Source organism: Semicossyphus pulcher, unplaced genomic scaffold (assembly GCF_022749685.1).
Source record: "Semicossyphus pulcher isolate SPU_LCO1_2020_fin unplaced genomic scaffold, fSemPul1.0.p SCAF_7, whole genome shotgun sequence".
Taxonomy (NCBI): domain Eukaryota; kingdom Metazoa; phylum Chordata; class Actinopteri; order Labriformes; family Labridae; genus Semicossyphus; species Semicossyphus pulcher.
Window position 1 is genome coordinate 22359726 of NW_027211748.1, and position 23353 is coordinate 22383078.

General features: G+C 42.8%; 3 protein-coding genes across 3 annotated transcripts; 1 reads left to right on the top strand and 2 right to left on the bottom strand.

Moving 5' to 3' along the window:
• Positions 1-1466: 1466 nt before the first annotated feature.
• cbln12 (cerebellin 12) lies at positions 1467-4461 on the bottom strand. The gene is made up of 4 exons (XM_069684833.1): positions 4270-4461; positions 2897-3574; positions 2239-2358; positions 1467-2163 (listed from the first exon to the last, which is right to left on the bottom strand). The coding sequence occupies exons 2-4, from the start codon at positions 3173-3175 to the stop codon at positions 1966-1968; spliced, it is 597 nt and encodes a 198-aa protein (XP_069540934.1). The 5' UTR covers positions 3176-3574; positions 4270-4461; the 3' UTR covers positions 1467-1965.
• A 1840-nt stretch (positions 4462-6301) lies between these two features.
• Positions 6302-12367, bottom strand: trim110 (tripartite motif containing 110). Its single transcript, XM_069683926.1, has 7 exons — positions 11882-12367; positions 11698-11793; positions 9973-10206; positions 7795-7817; positions 7445-7590; positions 6751-7022; positions 6302-6571 (listed from the first exon to the last, which is right to left on the bottom strand). Exons 1-7 carry the CDS (start codon positions 12365-12367, stop codon positions 6302-6304), a joined length of 1527 nt encoding a protein of 508 aa, XP_069540027.1.
• Positions 12368-17744: 5377 nt separating this feature from the next.
• Positions 17745-18698, top strand: LOC138611588 (proteinase-activated receptor 2-like). The gene has a single exon (XM_069684766.1). The coding sequence runs from the start codon at positions 17745-17747 to the stop codon at positions 18696-18698; it is 954 nt and encodes a 317-aa protein (XP_069540867.1).
• Positions 18699-23353: the final 4655 nt, after the last annotated feature.

Consider the following 23353-nt stretch of genomic DNA (forward strand, 5'->3'; position numbering starts at 1 on the left):
GGATCATTTGACTGAGTGATCTCCAACATCGCTGTTTTACAGCCATAGATGCTCTTGATAGAGAGCGCGAGAGTTTTGAAGCTGACTGGAGAAAAATAAACGACGTTTTAAACATCTTTTATGTTTAACGCAGCGAGCAACCCAACAGGCCTGTTTGTGAAAGACACTGGCAGGTCTTTTTTTTCACGGTTTTATTACATTGGCCACAGCTCAGCAATCACCAGCTCATGATATCGCTTGTTTAATTTTTAAAAAATACATATATGCTAAAACTGAAGACACATGAACGGGTTGTGTTCGTCATTTTTCTGATTATATTTTACAATTTGAGGGCTCAACTACGGCTTTCTTTTAGGTATCAATGACATTCTTGTGTGTTTGCCTCGGTCATTCTGTTTTGTGTAATTCGGGTTTGGCGCCCTCTAGCGCCCCCGGACAGAAACTTGAATACAAACCGTTTAATTATTCGGATTTTCAGTGTTTATTTTAAGAATGGCCAGATTATCCTGTCAGAAATGGGCCCCTATTAACCCATCGTTCCTTGTACTTTTTGTGCATGTGTGAAGTGCCAGAGGTTTCTTTTTGGGTGGCAATGTAATGAATAACAAATTAGTTCAGGAATATGCACCATGTAAAGACAAAATAAGATGATTTAAGATGAAGATGAAGCCTTGAGATCAGGTAATAAAATACACCTTACGGCCCATATCAGATTATACTGTATTTTAGTATTTTAGCTGTGTCAAATGAAGTTACAATTTATGATATTATCTGGGAATCAGCAAGTCGCTGCCTTTACTTTGTCATAGTTACCATTCATTTTCTCCTCAGCCTAAATGTCAAAGAGGTTGTTTCAGGTAGGACATAACCTGAGTTGAAAAAGGAAAAAAGCCTTGAATTTTCTGCAAAAGAACTTCAGTCATCTTAAGAAAAAGAAACACTCAAGTCTCCCTTCTATTGCCATTAAAGCTTTGTCAGAGAGTGCATTAATGTGACACTTTAAATTAATGTCTTGGTTCTTTATTTTCAGGAATTCTCTCTCTCCATAAATCATGAACGTGATATTGTGAAATAAGACGGGGAGACAGAGAAAGAAATAGAGGTGGTGGCCATGAACCAGGGAAGCGTGAGTGACTGCATGTGACAGCGCTCCGCACTTTCTCCATAGCAGCCCTGCAGAGAGGAGCCTGCCTGCTCGCCAGAGCCTCCATCTGTCTGCGGCCCTGCGAGGAGTATCCGCTACCCACCACACTCACACTCTGCCCCACGCTGCTCTGCTCGGTCCACGCCAACGCCAACTCTGCTGGTGAGAGCTATATTTACAAACAGCTGCCGTGGCACTGTGTAGAGAGCCGTGAGAGGAGGGAGGGACACTGATTTACATGAGAAGATTATCTGTCACAACATAGTTAAGGGTCAACTCTGATAACTGTGTTAATAATTCATAAAATATACTGAGACGACTTTATATAATTTTATTTTCTCCTCATTATAAATTTCTGTGTAAATAAACATTTGTTGCAGGAGACAAACAGGCATATAGAGGAGCATCAGTCATACAACACAGCAGATTAAAGGGCAAGTTTGGCAAGTTTGTTAGCTAGACAGGAGGCCATGTGGAGCACAGCAGTGTTTTAAACATTGTCAGTGAAGAAAAATAAAGATATCTCAGCACAGAAGCCCACATTGCACATGGCTACTTTATATTTTAGTCACAATTAAAGTATCTCTTTTACAAACCCAGCAAATATTTATACACGGAAACAGCAAATGAAATCCACAGATAGACCATATTTACTGGATGTTTTAGCCTCTCTTTCCTACTTTTGTTTTGGCCTCGAGTGAGAATTATCTTCATCGTATTTGCATAAAACACATCCTTTCATGCATTGTATAAAGAGTTACAGATTGAAGCCTTCCTTTCTTCCCTTACTAATTCTCCTCTCAACACTTCATCCATCTTTCTCACAAGGGGAAGACAAGGAACCCAGAGAAGGTGGAGTACTTCCAGCCTCCCATCAGGTTCCCTCTCTCCAGTCTTAGGTAGGCCTTGTCCCCCTTCTCCATGATCACCAGGCCGGCGTTAGTGGCAGCCTCTCTGGTCACGTCCTGGTCCCCAGCGAAGGCTGAAATCATTGGCCAGCCGTTGAGCATCAGACTGACCTAAGTGAGAGCGAATAAAAGGGTTAAAGAGTGCACGCTGATGCAGTGAAGTATGTGTCGTAGTCAAGGTCGTACCTGAATAGTTTGTCTATTGTAGGCCTTTACTACATGGAAGTTGAAGCTGTACACGCCTCTTCTTGGTGCCAGGAAGACGCTGCTCTCTTGGTCAAAGTGAGTCCCCACGTTCACCAAAATCTGATGCATCAGTAAAGAGAAGGAGTACAAGGAAAATGCAAGATGACGGGCGTGATACAGAAAATTCTGAAAGGGGTTATAAGGTGTGAAGTAGAAGAAATCTCCAAGAAGACGAGTGACAAACAGGGGAGATGATTACCCTGCACAGGGTCACTCGAATCAGTTTTCTGTCCATTTATTTCCAGTTATGTCTCAGACTTTTCCCAAAATACAGAGTCAATATTCTGATATTTCCATTTCCAAAAAGCCCAAAATGTCAGTGAAAATGCAGCTCGGTCTAAAGTTCAGTGTTTACCTCATTATTCCCACTTTTTCCTCTGAACTCTAATCGTATGTGCATCTCATTTGAATAAAACTCCTGACAACAAACTACTGGGAATACAGCTTCAAGGAGGTGTGTGGAGGAAACTGACCAGCTTGTTTTTTAATCGTGGCACAATAGAATCTCCTGGTCATGAAACTACAGTGGAGATCTCTAATTTAAGAGTGCGCTTTATGTTATGCTGTTAGAGACAGACAAACACAGTCCCGTACTCACATTATCAAAGTAGATGATCATGGTGCGATTGCTCATGTCTGTGGGCTCGTGGTTGGTCTGGCGGCTGGCGGAGAAGGCCACCCTGCCCGAGCCGGAGCGGACCGACATGCCCAGGGCGTTACCGGCGGGCTCGGAGGAAGGAGTGGAGTCACACACGACCAAACATTTCCCCTCGAGGATGATGGGCTCGGTGTCATTCTGGCCCCTGGACTCCAGAGGACCCCACATCAGGAGGAGGAGCAGAGTGGGGAGGTGGGAGGGGAGTAACCCGGGGTGCATGGCTGAACCTGGGATGTTTGGTTGAATGTTTCTGATTGATTCTGCTGTGAGGAAGTGTCACTTTGGACAACTTAGGATGAAAGCAATCATGCTACGGTGAAGAGAAATGTTCTAAACTTTAACTTAGTAGTTTTAGTTTCTACGTTTAGGTTACAGTAGAACCAGCAGATGTCTTAAAACCAAATAATATACAGGGAAATCTCAGGCTCCTTCTCAGCCGTCAATCATCCCCCCTTTCTTTATCTTGCTGTCTCTCTTTTTATGCCCCTTCAAATCCCAAATCCCCTCAGCGTCCTGCGTGCTGTGTCAGCAGGGGCCAGAATGACAATCACAACAGAAATCTCTCGGCACTTTCAAGTTGATTTCATCAGCAAAAAGCCCGACACGAAACCAGAAGAGCTGAAGCCGGAGGGACAGGGAAGAAAGGTTGTTTTTTTTTAAGTTAAAGAGCAGAAAAAGTGAGTGAAGATTCAAGTTAAAGATGGAGGAGAAGATAAAAGATGCTGAGGAGAGGAGAGGAGACAGGGAAAATAGCAAACAGTTGAGGTAAGAGTCTGGAGAGGTGACAGGGAAAAGATGTCAGACCCAGGAGGGAGGGAGAAAGAGAGAGGGAGAGGGGGAACAACTCCACTGAGTGACCATCTGTCTTGTACACGTATCCCCCTCCTCCCTACCAACGCTGCTCTACACGCATTCCCTCACACACACACTTTTGTTTCACACTTACGCATGCTCATACATCTAAACATAGAAATAAAGCTTTTTGCATTATTTGTTTATTTAAAGTTCTTCGTTGAAAACACAATAATTAAAGCTGAAGCGTGACATCATGTGATGCCCTGAAGTTCAAAACAATAAATCATTAAAAACCATTCATTTATCTTTCACCAAGATGAGTCGCAGCCTGTATAAAACATCTATTCCGAGCTTCAGTTTAACTTATTTCATCACACACAAAGACAGCTGCTTCCTGCGTTAAGAATGAGCCACATTATTGCAAAATTCACCGTAAAACAAGTGTCCTAAAATGAGCGATCGGTTTTCTTTGTGTGGCAAAATTCCTGTTTTAATTGAATTTAAAAAAAGATGATCACCTGTTTCCGTCTGAGCGATCTTGTATTCCATATCAGGAGCAGAGATCTGCTTCCTCCCAGCTGATTGTCTGTAAAACAGTCAAAAATCTCTGTTCTGTTGTTCCTGTGTCACATTGTTTCTCTGCACGGCAGTCAGTCTGATCGCCGCCGAGCCAGCGTCTGCTCTGATCCTTCCCTTTCTCTCTCTCTCAGCTACACCTCCCTTTCCTCCCGCTTCTTTCTCACCCTCTATGTTACATCCGCCCACTCACCTTTACAGTGAAGTAAAGAAAAATGGGAAGATAACTGGGTATCTGAGCTGAAAAAGAGCCGAGCTAATGCATGAGTGGCGTTTTCCTCTTTTATTTTGAAGGGTCCAGTCAAATCAGTGGTTCCCTTGTGTGTTTTGTTAAAGCTGAGTTAAAAGGAGCACATGCTGCTTTTGTTGCTTTTACACCTTCAGGAGAAAACAGCTACAACTCGATGCTTTATGTAGCTAGTTAGACGTATTTAGAGACACTATAGCAGATATAGATTATTATTATTATTATTATTTGGCCATTCATATTAGATTAGACAGCTGAAGAGAGACAGGATATATGGGGGGAAGAGAGTGGGGACTGACATGCAGCAAAGGGCCGAGGGCGGGAGTCAAACTGCAGCCGCTGCGTTGAGGACTGTAGCCTCTGTACACGAGGCGTCTGCTCTACACACTGAGCTTAACCAGCGCTCCCGATACAGATTCATAGAAGTGTTTTTCTGAGTATCGGAATGCATAAATGATGAAAGACGGGGTGTCTGTGGTGACATTTGCGGAAAAAATCACAAGCGACGCCCAGTTAGTGACGTGTTTTCCATCAGCCAGCAGTGGTTGGTCTGCCAGAGAAGGTAGGCGGGGCTAAGCGGCTGCTTTTCCCGTCTCTGCAAGTGTTACGAGTAAACAGTAATCTATGGCTGAACAAACAGAGAAAAGATGAAATGACTACAGATACGACTTCAAAAATAAGTGAAAATCCAAAGAAAAAGAAACAAACTCGACGCTCAGATGAAGGCAAACAGTCTAAAAAGGAAAGCAACCGTCAGAGAGGAAAATCAAGAGTTACAACCGGAGCCAACCGTGGACGTCACACATGCAGCACTGTCTGGATATCTGGGAAGTGTGCTCCCACAGTCGCCATGAGGGGGAGCCCAAGAGAATGAAACTGAAATCGAGTTTGTCAGTTTAACGTTTAGTAGTCAGTAGTGAGTTTGCAAAAATTACGATGGTTACAGCTGGCTCGCGCATCACCAAAGTGGTTGCCATTGGTTACACATAATGATATGCATAGCGTCACCCCGTCCATTAACGGGATTGGCTCCTTAGGTTTGTGATGTCTCAAATCTGCCAATCTGAAAACATGTTGTTCAGCCTGTCCTTGATACACTGCAGTTTAAAATCAGACAGGCCCAGCCATGGAGATGACTGCTGATGTTGTCCCCGATATGTCTTATAGCACATGAAGAACACCACATGGAGATGTTAAACAGTTGAGTTTCACTCGAGCGGGTCTTTAAAACAGCCTGATGAACATACACTCGATGCCTCAAACACAGTTTGGTATAAACAACAATTAGCAGAAAACTGAGGTAGAGCAGTGATGCTTAAGAAAACATGGGACACGTTTCCAAACCATAAGACAAAAATGATCAATAGCAACCATTAAAACCTTCTTTTACAACATTCAAACATCTTTAAATCATCAGTTAAAATCGTACCGGTTTATGTCCCTTTTTGTCTTCTTTGCAGTCCATTTATTGGATCCAATCATTCACTTATCAATGCTCCATTGTAATTTTTCTCTGGCTGAGATAATGTCCATGTAAATCTCCCCTGATCTCTGATTTTACTGTTTATCGAGGACGAAGATGAGCTCCAGAGAAACATCTGAGAGTCTCATGGTTACAGTTCCCTCAAAAGTTTCCAGACATCTGTGAATAAATCAACACTACTTTGTCTTGGCATGATTTGATCTAACTTTAACCCATCAGTGGTATTTTCTCTCTTTCCTCCGCCTCACACTTTGACGATGGAGATGTGACTGTTGAGCTCAGCTTTGTAGAGTCCGAAGCCCAAGCACGCCGGCTGAGAGAAGCTGGTGGAGAAAGTGTGGATGTGTTTCAGGTTGTTGGACGGTCCCACCTCAGAGAAGGTGATGGTGCCCGCGCCGTAGTCCACCGCCACGGCTACTCGTTTGCCAGTCATCTGGTAGGTGAGGCGGGTCTTCCTGCGGTTGTGCCAGGCAGCCAGCTTCCTGTCGTGTTGCTGAGTTAAGCTCCAAGATACCTGGAATATAAGCAAAGGCATTTTAAATCGAGGAATCTGTTTTGCCTTTTGGTTTAAACTAAAGATGAAACTATTGATTGGCAGCAAACACTTTGATCCTTGGTCAGTCTTCCCGGGTCTAAGAAACTGTGTCAACGTGCTAATTTTAGGTGGGAAAGCGGTATATGTTGCATTTTTACCTTGTTGTTTCCAAAAGCGTTGCCTTCCTTCCCCTTCCGTCCAATACTTCTGTAGCAGACGCCGATATCCCAGAATCCTTCAGCCTCCAGCTCCCAGTAGTGAGTCCCAGAGGAGAAGGTCTGGGCGGTGAGCACCTGTGGCCAGTGGTCGAAACGTTCGGGGTGAGCAGCGCAGGGCAGACGGCTTTTAACCCGCGACACTGAGCGAAGGTCGTCGGAGATGCTCAGTAGAGGGTGAGCCGTGTTCGTGTCCAGAGTCAACGGACTGGTTACTGTGTGAGAGGGAAGAAAACTGGTTGGTAAATATATTAAAATAGGTGCTTTAGTAATTTCTTGTGTGAATTTCACACCTTTTTTCAAGCAGAAGCTGTAAACCTGAAGCAGGTTAGCTTAGTGTAGTTAGCTTAGCTTAACATAGATGCTAACTTATTACCACATATACTTAATAATGTGCAAAGATGTTGTGTTTTTACAGAGGGTTATGTGTGGGACTTTGACCTAGCCAAGCAAGCTGTTTCCAGTCTCTATGCTAAGCTAAGCTAACCAGGTTGTAGCTTATTATTAAAGAATGAATATGAGAGTGAGATCAATCTTATAAACTTTCTGGAAGACATTAAATAAATGAATTTCCCATGAAGTCAAACTCCTAAAGAAAACAAACATGGCGGCCGTGTGTCACCCATGTGCCACTCACAGAGCTCCCGTTTGAGGTCGGTGAGGCAGCGCAGGGTGGCGGTGATGAACTCTCTGTACTTGCTCTCTATGTCCTCCAAGATGTGTTTCCTGTCCAGACTGACGCCATCAGGGGTGAACAGAGGGCTGTTCAGGTCTTCTAATAACCTAAACACAAGAGCACAACACGTGTTCCCTGTGAGTAAACGATCTAATTCATTTGCCCATTCATTTCTGTCTTTGTGTTCACTGTTTCTATCTCATATACGTAGCTACAGTCAAAGGCTGTGCATCGACACACACACACATCCACACACCGGAGGACGCAGCCTCACACAACATCACAGTGTCATTGACTTGGTGTGAACTCACTTTGTGTCATCTGATTGAAAGGCCTGAGGAAAAGAAGAGTGAAGGACAGCTGAGAAAAAGGCGACACAAATCGATGTATTCACAGAAAGTTTCACAGATGTCCTCGTGAATCTGCCGAGCGGCATTGAAAGTAAATAAACACGAGGCTACACCTTTATTCAAGCACATCTGTGACCCTGGATGTTTTATTACTGAGATATGCAGCATTTCTTCTCCTCAATATATAAACTTATCCAATACTTGTAATGAACAAACCTGTGGCTCTGTACTTATATTTTCCAGATATTCAAGGCGATATTTCACCGCTTAAAAATGCAATTCAGAATATTTTATGTGTTGATTTTCTTACTGAGCAGAATATAAAACATTTGCTTAATAGGTCGCTGAATACACACCTTCTTACATTCCATTTTTTAGAAAGAAAGAAGCACGAAAGATTAGAAAACAAAATCACAGAATTTTCTGACACTTTTTTCTTCTTTTCCAGAAGATAACTTGACTTTATGTGACAACAATGGACACTTTAAAAGGCCTTGAAAGTCTGTTTTCTCCATCAGCGTCTTACAACTAGCACATTCAGTCCTACATCAACACAACGTTTTGAGCAGAGGTTTAACCAGCTCTGGTTATTTCTCATAAGAAATAACAGTCCGTGCTGTTTTGTCTCTTCTCTTCTCACTGATTTGGGCCCTAATCATAATTTAGAAGCATTTAAATCAGGATCTGATAACAGTGAGTTTTTTCTTGAGGTAGTTTTCCAGTCTGGATGACTTAAATAAACAGTTTTGAGGTGCAATACTCTGATTAATATTTAATAGTATAAACAGGTTTTCAGAGGCTTTGATTTTCCCTCTGTTGACAGCAATATGAAGAAAATTGTTCTTTGCTCGGTTTCTGCCTAATGAGGGGAAATATGCCACATAGAAGATACAAACAAGTAGTGTGTATTTAGTATTTATCGAACAACAGATGAGAAACCAAACCTTTAATAAAGTCATTATCTCGTAGATTTTTTTAAATCCCACTGGCCCACTGATGAAAGCCTTTGCATTTGCAGTATTACAGACTGGGTGTCTGTGGCGTCTCTCGCTAAAAAAATCACAAGCGGCGCCCAGTTAGTGATGCGTTTTCCATCAGCCAGCAGTGGTTGGTCTGCCAGAGAGGGTAGGTGGAGCTAAGCGGCTGCTTTTCTGGTTGCTGCAAGTGTTGCGAGTAAACAGTAATCTACTATGGCTGAACAAACAAAGAAAAGATGGATGACTACAGATACAACAATAAGTGAAAATCCAAAGAAGAAGAAACAAATTCAACGCTCAGATGAAGGCAAACAGTCTAAAAAGGAAAGTGACCGTCAGCGAGGAAAATCAAGAGTTACAACCGGAGCCAACCGTCGACGCCACACATGCGACACTGTCTGGATATCTGGGAAGGGTGCTCCTGCAATTACCATTTCTCACCATAGGTGAGCTATATGCCAACGCTGACAATACAGATGTTTAGCATGTTCAGTTTAGCATGTTAGCATGTTTCCTGTTTATCTTGAGGAAAACATGAGTGTCTGAACTAAATTCTACGGATATCCAAACAATAATTGTCAACCTCATTGTTGCTAGAGAATAAGTCAGAGGATCACCAAAGTTAATATCGTTCATCATCTTCAGACCTTGAATGATAAAAAACATTCAATGTTTCAGTCTGCACCAGGGACTGTATGAAAGTGTTTTAAAAGTGAAGCCAAGAAGTGAATCAAACCTGACTTTACTTCTCAAAGTCTCAAAGTTTTAATTCTGATTTAATACAGTATGATGTTCATTTTGTAAACTTTGGTCCTATTTAAAGTGAAATATAGTTACCTCTGCATCCAAAAAAACAAGATGGCGACACCCAAATTGAATTTGAGGCTTCAAAAGGGGTGTTCATAAACAATAAGGTGACATCACGTGGGCTTCATCCACTCCTTTTGAACAGTCTCGACTAACGTGATGAACTGACAAACAGACCACTGTTGTCATTTGTTGGGTTTAGATATTCAGATTAGCTCAACGGCATCAAGAGTTAATTACACTGAGAGACATCTATGATAAATTTCTATAATGATCAGAATCATTTGCATTTTCATGACATAGTTCTCAATAAACCTGGTGATGTAAGTCAGAGATGTCCAGCACCGACTCTTACCCAGATGAGCAGGAAGGGGTCGGACTCTGCCAGCAGCGAGGACAGGTAGTGCTGGATGCTCAGCGCTTGGCTCATATCCTCTCTCACCTTGGAGCAGTCCTCTTGCACACGCTCTATCACCTGGTGTCGCTCCCTCTTTGTGATCTCTCTAAGAGCCATCACCAGCTTCTTCACCTGGACCTGCAGGTCTGAGCCCAGCCGCTCCACCTGGGTGTCGTCCTGCTTCAGAGAGTCCTGAAACCGTGAGTCGTGAGAGATTGTTTGTTGGTGCTGCGTCAGATGATCAAACCAAAGATCATCAAAGAACAAGGACAGTCTGAGGGTTATTGTTGGAAAGGATTTAAATGTGATCCTTTGTGTGTCGGAAATCAGATAGGACAGGATTTACAACTGATCTATCTTCAACATTTACCTCCCAGCTGTCATTGGGCGAGGGGCGGGGTTCACCCTGGACTGATCGCCCGTCAATCACAGGGCTGACACATCGAGACAGACAACCTTTCACACATACTCACCGCACACTGCACAGGGAGAACATGCAAACTCCACACAGAAAGGCCCCCTACGCCCGAACCAGGATTCGAACCAGGAACCTTCTAGCCGTGAGGCAACCACTGCACCACCGTGCAGCCTCTCATTAAACTCATTTAACTCAAAATGCATGTACAATAACCCAGGGACACAAACATCCAAGAATGCCAAGAATTAAGTTCTTTGGTTCTTTGGTTTATTGAACAATTTTCCAGCAGAAAAGCAAAAATCGGCAGCGTCTTCTTCTTTCCTTATCCTGGTAAAAAACTAACCCTTCCCTGTAGCAAGCCTATCCTATCCTACCTACTGATATAAGTGCGCCATCTGGTGCCCAAACTGCCCAGTTCTATCAAAACAAAAGCATAAAGCAACAAATATTGTAAACAATAATTCCACTTAATCATATAACTTCTTTAACAAAACAACAGCGAATAAATAATAAACTTATTGTTATTTAAAGGGCTGCACAGTGGTGCAGTGTTTAGGACTGTCGCCTCACAGCTAGAAGGTTCCTAGTTCAAATCCTGGTTAAGACGTAAAGTGGGCCTTTCTTGCATGTTCTCCCCGTGCATGCGTGGGTTCCATCCGGATACTCCGGCTTCCTCCCACAGTCCAAAGACATGCTCGTTAGGTTCACTGGTGACTCTAAATTGTCCGTAAGTGTGAATGTGAGCGTGAAAGGTTGTCGGTCTCTGTGTGTCAGCCCTGTGATTGACTGGCGATCAGTCCAGGGTGTACCCCGCCTCTCGCCCAATGACAGCTGGGACAGGCTCCAGACCCCCCACAACTGAACAGGATAAGAGGTATAGATAAGGGATGGATGGACTTTGCTGTAAGATATATTATTTATTCTCATGTTTGGATACGCCACGATTTAATTATGCATCATCATTGCATTTAACGGGAATCTATGGACACTGTATGCACTGTAAATACTGTCCTTTAAACTGTATAAATATATCATTCTTTCAATATATATATTTACATCAGTAGACATCCAGGTAGTCGCCAGATGGTAGTTAAATATTGACTGTTATTTTTTTTTTAAGCTTGTTGTCCTTGTCTCACGTTTATGTCTTTTTCTGTGTCTATATATTGAGAGTAAAGTAAAACCAGAGTTAAACTCCTTGTATCCGTTCACACTTAATTAAGTTTTGACAATATTTTCCCTGCTGTTTAAACAGTTTTACTCACAGTCATGGTGTTATCAATGTTCTCATGCTCTCTGAGTATTCGCTCTCCTTCTCTCAGCTTCTCCTCAGCTTTTCTGAGCAGCGTCTGGAGAATAACCTGTGGAGAAACACACATGTATGAGCCACCACACACTCCTGCACACACAAACATGAACACACACAGTCTGTGTAGTCGTCCGGCTGACCTTCAGATCCTCCTCCACCTGTCTCAGCGCCTTCACTTTGTGCTGAGCGTGTCCTCCGTCCAGCAGACAGTCTCCACACACGTACACCCTCTCGTCCGCGCAGTAGTAGCGCAATATTTCCATGTGTGTTTGACATCTTCGCTGGGAGAGGTCCATCAGCGGGTCCACCAGCAGGTGGGTGCTAAACGCCGGCCTCTCCAGATGGGGTTGTATGTGTTGGGCGCACAGCGACACTTCACACCTCAGGCAGGTCTTGACAGCTAACGGTTGCTGTCCATCCTCTGCCTCTGAGCAGCAGTCACAGAACACCTCGCCGTGCTCCTCCTGACACTGCGGGCAGGTGAAGCGGGTTTTCTCCTCGTCCTGGGCGCTCCAGGCCTCGCGGATGCAGGCGGGGCAGAAGCTGTGGCCGCAGGGCAGAGGGTGGGCTTGGCTGAAGGAGTCTCGGCATACGGAGCAGGTGAGCTCTTCCTCTGCGGACGTCATGGTGGGCAGATGAAGGCTCTGGATGTATGTTTGTCACACGGGGACTAACTGCACAGTCAACATATACACAAGAGATGATCAGAGACACATTGATTTAAATGCATATTCATTCAATCTTAAAAACATGATCCACAGATAAGTTTGACTCGTTGCATTTGTTTTGGGCTTTTTTGAATTTGCATCGTTTCTAAATCTGCAGCCTGTTTCTTCTAATGGAAATCGTCTGAGACCTTGCCGGTCTAGTCTCCGGTCTGACACAGTGAAAATATTCAAAGCTATAGCACACACTTCACCTGAAATGTTTTTTATTTGTAGGACTTATTTAAAGTTGTAATCTCAAAGATCTCAGTTTCGTTCTCTTTGGCGGCACCTATGGTGATAAACGGTAATTGCAGGAGCACACTTCCCAGATATCCATACAGTGTCTCATGTGTGACGTCCACGGTTGGCTCCGGTTGTAACTCTTGATTTTCCCTGCGGACGGTCGCTTTCCTTTTTAGACTGTTTGCCTTCATCTGAGCGTCGAGTTTGTTTCTTTTTCTTTGGATTTTCACTTATTTTTGAAGTTGTATCTGTAGTCATCAACCTTTTCTTTGTTTGTTCAGCCATAGTAGATTACTGTTTACTCGCAACACTTGCAGAGAGCGGAAAAGCAGCTGCTTCGCTCCGCCTACCCTCTCTGGCAGACCAACCACTGCTGGCTGATGGAAAACACGTCACTAAGTGGGCGCTGCTTGGGGTTTTTTCCATGAAAGACACCCAGTCTGTAACACTGCAAATGCAAAGACTTTCATCAGTGGGCCATAGGCTCAATCACCATTGTGTTACCTCATTAGATAGTGATTTAACAGACATTTATTTACATGAAAATTTTCCAGATTATATCTTTAAGTGGTAAAAGTTTGCTTTTCTCATGACCCTCTTTACAGCTTGCTCTAAGCGGACATGCATCCATACATTTTTTTTACTCCATTTTCCTATGATCATTTCTGGTTGTTTTCTCAAGAGATTTCCAGCGATTTAGAAAACAAAACAACATGTTGCTGTGATATTACAGAGCAGGACATGCCATGCTGCCATTGCCCACACTAATGAGGTAAGTTAAGCCTTTTTCTATTTTTATTTTGCGGATTTGCAACTCTGAGAATACGAGTGATGATCATCTTAAGTTACAGTGGTGCAGCGTTGTTATCTTGAGATAAATAAATCGAGATCTCGCTTTAAAAACAACCGTAAATTACTCGTTATAACGGGAAAAAGGAGAAAATAAAAAGTATGCAAGCATGTCGGCTTCGGGCTTCCGTAGATAAGTACCTCAAACAACCCATCTTAAAAAAAAAGAACTATCCTTTTAACACTGATGTTTATGGTGTTTTGGTGATTTTGTATGTATTTATCACCTTATAGATACATGTATATATTAAGTGTGTGGTTTCCATCCAAGCTTTTGACAGCTTTCCACCACACCCACACACGTGCTTTTAGACTTCCCTCACGTGCTTTGTATTTTGTGCGAAACAAACTGAACTAAATGAATCCAAACATCTTGCTGTGTGCTGAGCAGCACCAAATTAAAACGTTTGCACAGGACATATGCTGCTGTTACATGTAAGAAGCACTAATGCTGATGAGAATTAACTGACAGCTGGTTTTGAGGTGTTGGCAAGTGTGAAGTCCTTGTTTCACTCCAACTGTGCGCTCAGACCAGTAATCCTGTGTACTGGGCTTTCGCCTACTGTGCCCTATATATAGAACACTTAACTATAACCAGTTACTAAGATGTGTTCAGAGAGGGGACAAGTAACAGAAATACCTCAACAACTTAATACAAAGTAATACACAGACTGCACAAAAACTATAACCTGATAAAGCTGATCCAAGACCTCTTTGACGTAATCTGGTGTAAAGTAGGACCGTTTGGTGACATGTAACCGTATATATTGATTTACTGAGTGGATATAAACGCACACAAAGTAAAGTATGACCTGCTGTTTATCACAGAAAGGGTAAAATGCTGAAACACTGACCCTAAATGAACGTTAACTTAACTCGAACCCAAGCATAGGGGATCAAGAGATCATCCTTGACAGCTTGTTGGCCTGATTAAGTCTCCATGTGCTCTGCTTTTACGTGTTGAAACACAAACGCACATACGTTCAACTCAACTCATGTTAAGGACAATTAATCAGTTAATCTACAACAAAAGTGGATTTCGTACCTGTTGTTGTCCTGATGTTTGCAGACGGTGGCCATCGGTGAGCGTGTGCGTTGTGTGCTGACAGTGTGCTGGCTGTGGAGGCTAATCCCAACAGATCAGCCTCTGCTTGAACCCTCGCACAGGACTCAGGGACGTCACATGACCCTGAGATGGGAGGGGGAATTATTGAACAACTTCAAGGTAAAACTGTATTCAGTTAAGATCACAGCACAATGATTAGCCTTTGCTCTTAATATATGTTGAATATATATAGCCGCGGATGGCTGCCTCGTGCATGGTGCTCATTTGTTCTGCACCAAACACCAAAACAAATTCCGATTCTGACTCTAAGGCAGTTTCACATGAGAGGGTGTGCTGTTGTACTGTATATCAGCACGGCTGTGATTCGGCTTTGCTGAAATGTCATTTTCAATTTAGCCCTCCGATGTACACCAGCTTCTCTTCCTCAACTTTCAAACATTTAGGTGATTTCCAGATAGACCATAGCTTTGATAAAGTAAGCACTAACTGCTGCTAACTGTGGCTGCCGTTAGCCAGTAATGGATTACTGCATGGGCAAAGTGGGCACGTGCTCAGGGCCCTGAGCCACTGGGGGGGCTCTTGGCCTTAAGAATTAATATCTTTTTTTAAAGTCTTGTTTTAATGTCTTATTTTGACAATGTTGTTTGAATAAAATAGTTTGAATGTTTTTTTTTTCGCAATTTATTTTCATAGATGTTGGTGAAAGGGATGACATGGATAGTGCCACATGTCAGTGAGACAGCGAAACAACAATATAACATTTAAAAATAACAGATTTCTGCTGCTATGTGAATGTGGGTTGCCCCACGCTACTGTGCGTCCATATTCTTGGTGAGGGTACACGCAGTGCAAACCTGACGATTACCTTTCCAAATCAAGAGAGATGCTGCGTACATGTACGCACTAGGCACAACAGCGTAACTCTCTAAGTCTTTATCAACAGTATCGGACCAATCAGATCTTATGTTAACAAGCGTTCTGTGTGCTTACCATCAGAGAAAGGCTGTATACATACGTTCACTTATTTTTGCTGCTGGGATCCATGTCTTTATTCTCGACTGCGTGCCTAATGTACAATGGACAGTCTTTATTAATAACTGTGGGCACGATTGTTTGGGGCACTGGTAGTTATGTTTGAGTATTATAATCTAGCTTTTTGTCATGTGTGAGCATGAGTGCTTGTGTTTCTGTGTGTATTAGAGTGAGCAGTATCAGAGTGAGCGCGCATGACGGAGAGCCTGGGGTTGGTCTCTGGGGTTTTTGGAATCTCCCTGAGGTGAAGCAGGTGTGTAAGAGGTACCGGTGAGCGTTTCCTCGCCTGCCATTATTACAAGACCAACCTCATTCCAAAAGGACTATAGGTGTCAAGAGAAGGGTGCATGTGGTGCAAAGCGAATGTGTCGTTCACTGCTTCCCAATTGATGGGCAACTGAAAAGATGATGAATATTTAAATCTGGAAAAACAGACCCATTACTTACTGCTAGACATGAGTTAATGTCACCACTTCCCAGCTAACATTGGCATTTTACTGTGTAACATAAAATATGAAAGGCGGTTTTACGCTCCTTTAAAACTCTGATCATTGTGTTACCTGGTGTTGACGACTTATAAAAATTCTTACTTGAAAAGGTCTACACCTCTCTCATGTCTGTCTTTTAAAATGTAAGCCATTCCTTAGCTTAGCTTAGCAAAAAGCAGAGAGAAAACAGCTAGCCTGGCGCTGCACAGAACAACCTGTTGTCATTTTTCATGACCAGTTGTCGTATTTATCTCTGCAGATGATCCAGAACGCAGCAGCGCGACTGGTCTTCAATCAAACCAAAACAACACACGTCACTCCACTGTTCATATCTCTCCACCGGCTCCCAGTCGCCGTTCGCATCAAATTCAAAACCCTGCAGCTCGCTTGCAAAACAGCAACAAAAACAACTCCTGCCTACCTGATCGCCCTCATCCAGGTCTACACTCCCTCTCACCCACTACGCTCTGCCAATGAAAGGCGCCTGGTACTCCCATCACAACGGGGCCCTAAGTTGCTATCTAGACTCTTCTCCTCAGTAGTCCCCAGGCGGTGGAACGAGCTACCAAACTCCAGTAACTTAGCTATAGAGGTTCTAACAGGCAGATTTTGTTACTTTTTTATGAACCTAGGCCGATTCCCCTGCTGCCAGTCTTCATGCTAAGGTAGGCTAAACATGTCCTGGAAATTTGAGGTAGTTGAAATTTACACGACTTTGTCTTCAAAAAAGGACTCATGAAATGTCAAATGAGCTGTAGGATAAAATGTACCGTTTTATGCAGGTTTTTAATCAAGATTATGTAACCTTAAATAAATAAATAATCATAACCTATGAAATTCACATTTTAATTGAGTCTATTTCACTCTTACATATGCGATCTACTGCTAGAAACTTGACTGAACAAAGTGACAGAAACAGCTCCATTACAGTCTCACTTTGATGTGTTGTGTTGAATTACATACATCATTACATATATTGTTTGTGCGTATTGTGTGTAATAATTGGGCAACATAATTTTCCAATAGAGATATGAAAACATTTGCTTATCTGCTGCTCTGTGAGGCTCGCTTGCTTTGCCTGGTTTTGAATACTGTTACAGTGTGGGGGGGTGTTTTTTCTCAGAAACAGATATCCATAAAAGTTTGCATAATTCCTCATATTCCTCCCATGACTGGGTGTAACAAAGGTGACTGCTCGACGATGTGACGGTGAATAACATCACTGCTCTTACAGGAAGCGGTGTGAATATTTTGTTGGTCTAAATTATTCAGGGAAGCAGAGATGCAAGGTAAGTCATTCAAAATTAACTCTTCCACATATACTTTGTTAGTTTCTGAGTTAAATGTCAGTGTCTAACTATCATTTAAAGTTATATACAAGATACTTATTGTTAACTTGGAAGCATTTTTTGTAGATTTAGGGATATAGTTTGTATGTTTTTTTTGTCTTTGCGGGTGATCAGTTTGTGTGTTTGTTTTTGTGTGCACAGGATGTGACACTATATAATATCTGATGATCACAGCTCTCGGCTGAAGTTAGTCATCATCTCTCATCATCAGTGGAAACTAACGCCTGATAATACAACTTCACTTTGTGAACTGCAGAGCTGAAAGCAACATGGTTGATCTACAGGTGTCTAGCAGCAGCCAGATGACTCAGGTAAATGAAAACGCCTCACTTCCCTGTGAAGACCCCTTCTATTACACAAATATCCTCGGTATCACCGTGGACTGGGTGATATTCCTCGTAGGACTTCCTGAAGTCTGCCTGGCCTGCTATGCTCTCCTGTGTCTCCTCAAGAAGGACAGAGCAGCACCGATCTTCGCCCTCAACCTGCTCCTGTCAGATCTCATTCAGATCGGGATCACGGTGGTCTTCGTCATCAGCAGGTATTTTGATCCCGCCTTCCCCCCCTTACTGAGGGCCCGCTGCGTCGCGCGACTCTTTGTCCGCCTGGGCCTTTCCTCCAGTCTGAGTTTCATGCTGCTGATTTCTGCAGAGAGGTATGTAATGGTGGCCTGTCCTGTGTGGTATCACACAAAGAATAGTGCAAAGTTATCCATCCTGATCTCAGTTAGCGCGTGGATCTTTTCACTGGCCTTCTCCACTATGGATTATTACTTAATGAGCCACACCAGATTCCCCTTCTTGGTTTTCGCCATCTTCTGCCTCCTCCCTGCCCCGTTTCTTCTGGGTCTCTTCATAGCCACGTGGAAAGCCTTAAACAAGAGCAACACCATGAGAAACAACATGAAGAACAAGAGGAGAGTTTTGGGGGTGTTGAGTCTGGTGTTGGGGACGTACACTGTTTTGTTCTTCCCCTTCAGCTTCAGGAACCTGTACTACTCTCTGAAAGGTCAAGACGACTCGGACGCAGAGGACTTAGTCAGGGATTGGTCCAGTGTTCTGACCAGTGCTCTGGTCTACCTCAGCCCTCTGATAGACTGTTTACTCTATATTTTCATTAGAAGTGACATAAAAGACACGGTGGAAGCATTTCCCTGTTGCAATACAGCTCTGAGGAAGCTAAAAGGATTTCGGGACTTTTCGCAGACAGAGACGGAGTTATAACTGATGAAGTAATTGGTTTGTAAAGGGAACTGCTTCTAAGAGGGAGTTTACTGATGCATCTACATGACAACGACAAGATTGATTATTTCGATATGATTATTTGTAATGCCTGAAACTGCTGCCGTGGGAGGTGTCAGACAGGGAGATCATGTGGGTGAAACTGTCTGTGTTTACTTTTTCCACTGCAAAGACTCTCAATGTTTAAATGTTAAAAGAAAGCAGGATGAGATTTTTACCAGAAAACACTACTTACACGCACATACACGACAAGATCAGCAATTAAATAATAGGTATGTCTTTGTCCACAGGAGGCGCCAAACTCGACACCAACTGAAAGTTCCTTACAGGAGCTTTAAATCACACGCCTTGTTTTGTGGCTCAGTCTGAATCATCTGGTTTTCCCAGGTTACACCTACATTCTTTGAATTTCTGAATGACCTCACAAACCAGATGCGTCAATTCTGGCTGTCTCACAAATATGCAAAATTATGCTTGAAAAGGATCTGAGAAAAACCCAAACTGCGCTAATACACCTGACAAGTTTCTTATGGTCACAAAACCTTCCAATGTGCAAGTGAAGCTATGTAAAGTAAGCCTAAAGTATATTATGTAAAGTATGTTAGATTAAGGGCTGCACGGTGGTGCAGTGGTTAGCGCTGTTGCCTCACAGCTATAGTGGGCCTTTCTTGCATGTTCTCCCCGTGCATGTGTGGGTTCCCTCCGGGGTCTCCGGCTTCCTCCCACAGTCCAAAGACATGCTTGTAAGGTTAATTGGTGACTCTAAAATTGCCCATATGTGTGGGTGTGAGTGTGAAAGGTTGTCTGTCTCTATGTGTCAACCCTGTGATTGACTGGCGACCAGTCCAGGGTGTACCCTTCGCCCAATGACAGCTGGGATAGGCTCCAGCCCCCCGCGACCCTGAACAGGATGAGCGGTATAGATAACGGATGGATGGATGTTAGATTAAAGCGGCATGATTCTGCATTGTTGACAAACTAACAAGGAATTATCACCTAATTCCACAGTGTCCCTCAGCTTTACTGAGTATTTTAGCATCTTTCAGCAAATTGTTTTAGTGTTTGCTGTTTTGGTTCCCTCTCACTGCTCTCATTACAGTGGTTATTAGGCACAGCAGGCAGGTGTTTCCAGGAACAAGTCTAATAAACGCTCTGTACACTACCTGCCCTGGAAGATATTGGAGAAAGACAAAGTGAGCTAGCGAGTGAGTGTATTGTAGCAATTAGCAGCTTTGTTCTCAAAAGGAGGACGAACAGAGATAAAAGAGAGCGAAGCTATGGACTTATGTTTGTCAGGATGTCTGTACCAGACACAACAGAAATGTCGACTGCAGATGCTGAAAGAAGAAACTGTCTTTAGAGCAGGAAAATACTGGTGAGTTAGAACAGGGCCGGATCCAGAGGGGTGACCTGGGCCCCCTTTATAAACTGATTACTAAACTATGATTGGCTATTTGCTTAGTCAGAGGCGGGACTTGTGTTAAAATCAACTGTGATGCAACAGGCTGCTAGTAGCTTTCTTTGCATTTCAATGTGGCACATTTCCTTTTGTTAGTACTTTAAATTGTTACTCTTCACGTACATCTTCTTTTTGAGGCCTTGAAGAATTAAGCTTAGAAGACTTATCTGTTGTCACTCTATTGTGTTATTTTTGAAAGTTAAAACATATACATGGGAATATAACGTGCTATTCATTTGTGTCTGTTTTTTTCTGTACTATATATATTAAAAAACATTACCACTGGAATCAGTAATTTAAAAATAAATAAGACACTGAGGCCAAATGCCCCTAATGTTTTGTCTTTGAGAGACACCTAGTGGCTGTAAGGATGTAAGACATAAACCAGAGCACTTGAGGCCAGAGCACATGGATCAATTTAATGATGAGATAAAAATTGTGTACATTGGAAAAATTGTACAAGCAAGAAGATGTTAGAAACACTGCCTGCCCTCTTACAGCACCATCATTAGCTGATAAACTCAGTGTTGTGCTGCTCCTGTCAAGCTGCGACTACTGACCTATACTGACCCTGCACTAGATGATGTAACACGCGTGGTGTTTCAGCCTCAGTACAGCGAGATTTTCACGTTTCACATTTACTTCTGGCGCCGTCCCGGACGTCGCTCCTCGTCGTCTTTTACCTTTTTAAATTTTCTTCTTTATGGAAGTAGTTTGTTCACGTTTTTGGCTTTAAAAAAGACGGGGCCCCACATTACTTCCGGCCTACTTCTGTAAATAACTATTGTAATATTGTTTTTCTATCAGGCAGTCTCTTTGCATTAACACATGCACTTTATATTTTCACTTTGATTTTGATCAACTTTGTATTTGAGTTGTTTTTTGTATCTCTCTAATTGTACTGTATATTTTTGGAGCTGGATCTGGCACTATAATTTCCTTCGGGATAAATAAAGTTGTATCTTATTTAACAGAAGCAGGTGGGGGCATCATTTTGGTTAAATCATCAGTGCGCGTTAACACGGCATCACATTTAGTAGCCTTTCAGCAACAGATCCAGTAGAGAGAATAAATAAATAAATTATTGATCTCTGTGGAAATGCCTTTAAAAAAACTATAGTAACTTTTGTTTTGTTTGAAATATTTATTGTATAAATATTCAATATTCATATTTGATTAGATTTCTTTTTAATATCGTGTTTTTTTTACTGTTCCTTCTTCGCTGTCTCTGTAACACTGCATATTTCCCTCCTGTAGGATTATTAAAGGATTATCTAAATCTAATCAGGAGATTAGTGCTATTCCTGTTCGCAGATCAAACTTCACACAGGTTGTACCTGTATCGATACTTGCCAAATGAAATGTTGAACCTACAAGCCTTAGGTTATGAGATTTGTGTGCTAACCTTTGACCTCGAGGCACCAGGCTAAGGTACAGACAGTGAATCCGACAGTGTGGATCCAGACTGAAATATCTTCATCAGCTGAAGACACAGCTATACATACAGCCTCTTATGTCTGCCAGCATGGCTGCAGACTCTCAGTCTTGTTAATCAACAATAGGTGTTGTGAAAATGTCGTTAATAACATTTTTAAGCGATAATGATGAGTTGAGTTTTCCAACGGTTGTCCTTTTTTTTTTTTAAGTGTTTACAAGATGTTTTCTGTGTTCAGCACATGAGTAATGAATGCTTTGAATGTACAATACGTGCGACTCTGGTTTATATTATTTACATCATCAGAGAAGGGTGTAGCGTATAATGTTTATTCTGAGACAGGGCGGTTTGTGCCGTATTAAGCGGGACATAAACTAATAAAACTATTAATACTGATGCGGTGTGACGGCTAAAATCATTTACACTAAAGTCTACTCCTTATAGATATTTGTGCCAAATGTTTACTGGACTGTAAACACTGCGCAGAACTATTACTAGCTATACTAATTGATCTAAATGATCAGTATTAGGTCTCAAAATGAACAAATGTGATGCTGAAGAGATTCAAGCACCTGTCTTTGTCTGTGGAAATGGTTTCAGTGGGTTTCAATCAATGTCATTGAGGCTTGTAGAATAATTTGATTATGAGACAAACCCCAACAGAGACTATAATTAGACCCCACTGGGACCAGTGCAACAGATGATCCACATTAAAGACAAAATTATTTTATTACTGATATTAAATATGATTTTCCAGAAAATATGAAATATATGAATTATTCTTATTAGGTTGGGGCAGGGGGGGGGGGTTCAAGGGCACACCTGTGCACATATTTAAATCTTAAATCACCGTCTGGTTTGTCTCAGCCCTGCGTTAGATGTGTGTGTGTGTCTATGTGTGTGTCCGGGCCTGCACTCCTGTGTGAGATGCACACTGAGAGCCAATGTGGAGGTAACCGTGGTCACTGTTTCCCAGAGGACCGTCTGGCGGCGAGGGCCATTAATTATAAGAGACAGGCAGACAGACAGCTAGCCAGCTAACCAGACAGACAGACAGAGAGACAGTACCGCAGAGAGCGCAGACAGGCCTGACAGGAGCAGGCCCCGACAAATACAAAGAGAGGAGGAAGAGCAGCAGCACGCGCGGCCAAGAAAAATAATCCTCCCCCTGTAGCGAGTTCAGCTCTCCGCGCCGCCCCGCTTCTCCTCCCGCCAGAGGACTATGAGTAAATACATTCAGGCATAATAACCCTTTGTCAAAAGAGAAAGAAACGCGATTTGCGACGGAGATAAATAATTGAAAAAAATGCGGCTGTCCGACTGCGCATCCCTGGGAGTGAATAGGGAAATGCTGCGCCAGTGTCCCGGCTGAGAGACGGAGCCGATCTGACCCAACATAAGCTCCTGAGCCTTTCCCCTCTTGTCATTACACAATATCGCTGCCAAAATCATCGTTTCAAACATGGTAAGTTGTTTTTCTGCTATTTTTAACGGGGTTGTGTCGGCGACGAGCGGCCTGTGGGGGAAATGCACATCCGGGACTGTATTTTTGGAGAAGTCATAATATTTTATGAATCATAACTTGTTATGATGTGGGAGCGCGCGTGGCGTGCAACAGGTCGCCGTACAGTAGCGGGGACGCGCATCTCACCGCCGTTTTTGCGCTTGTTTCCAAACATTGGTGAGAAAACGTCCGATCGTCGTGTACGCGAACATATTGGCAAGATGGCACAAAAAATACGA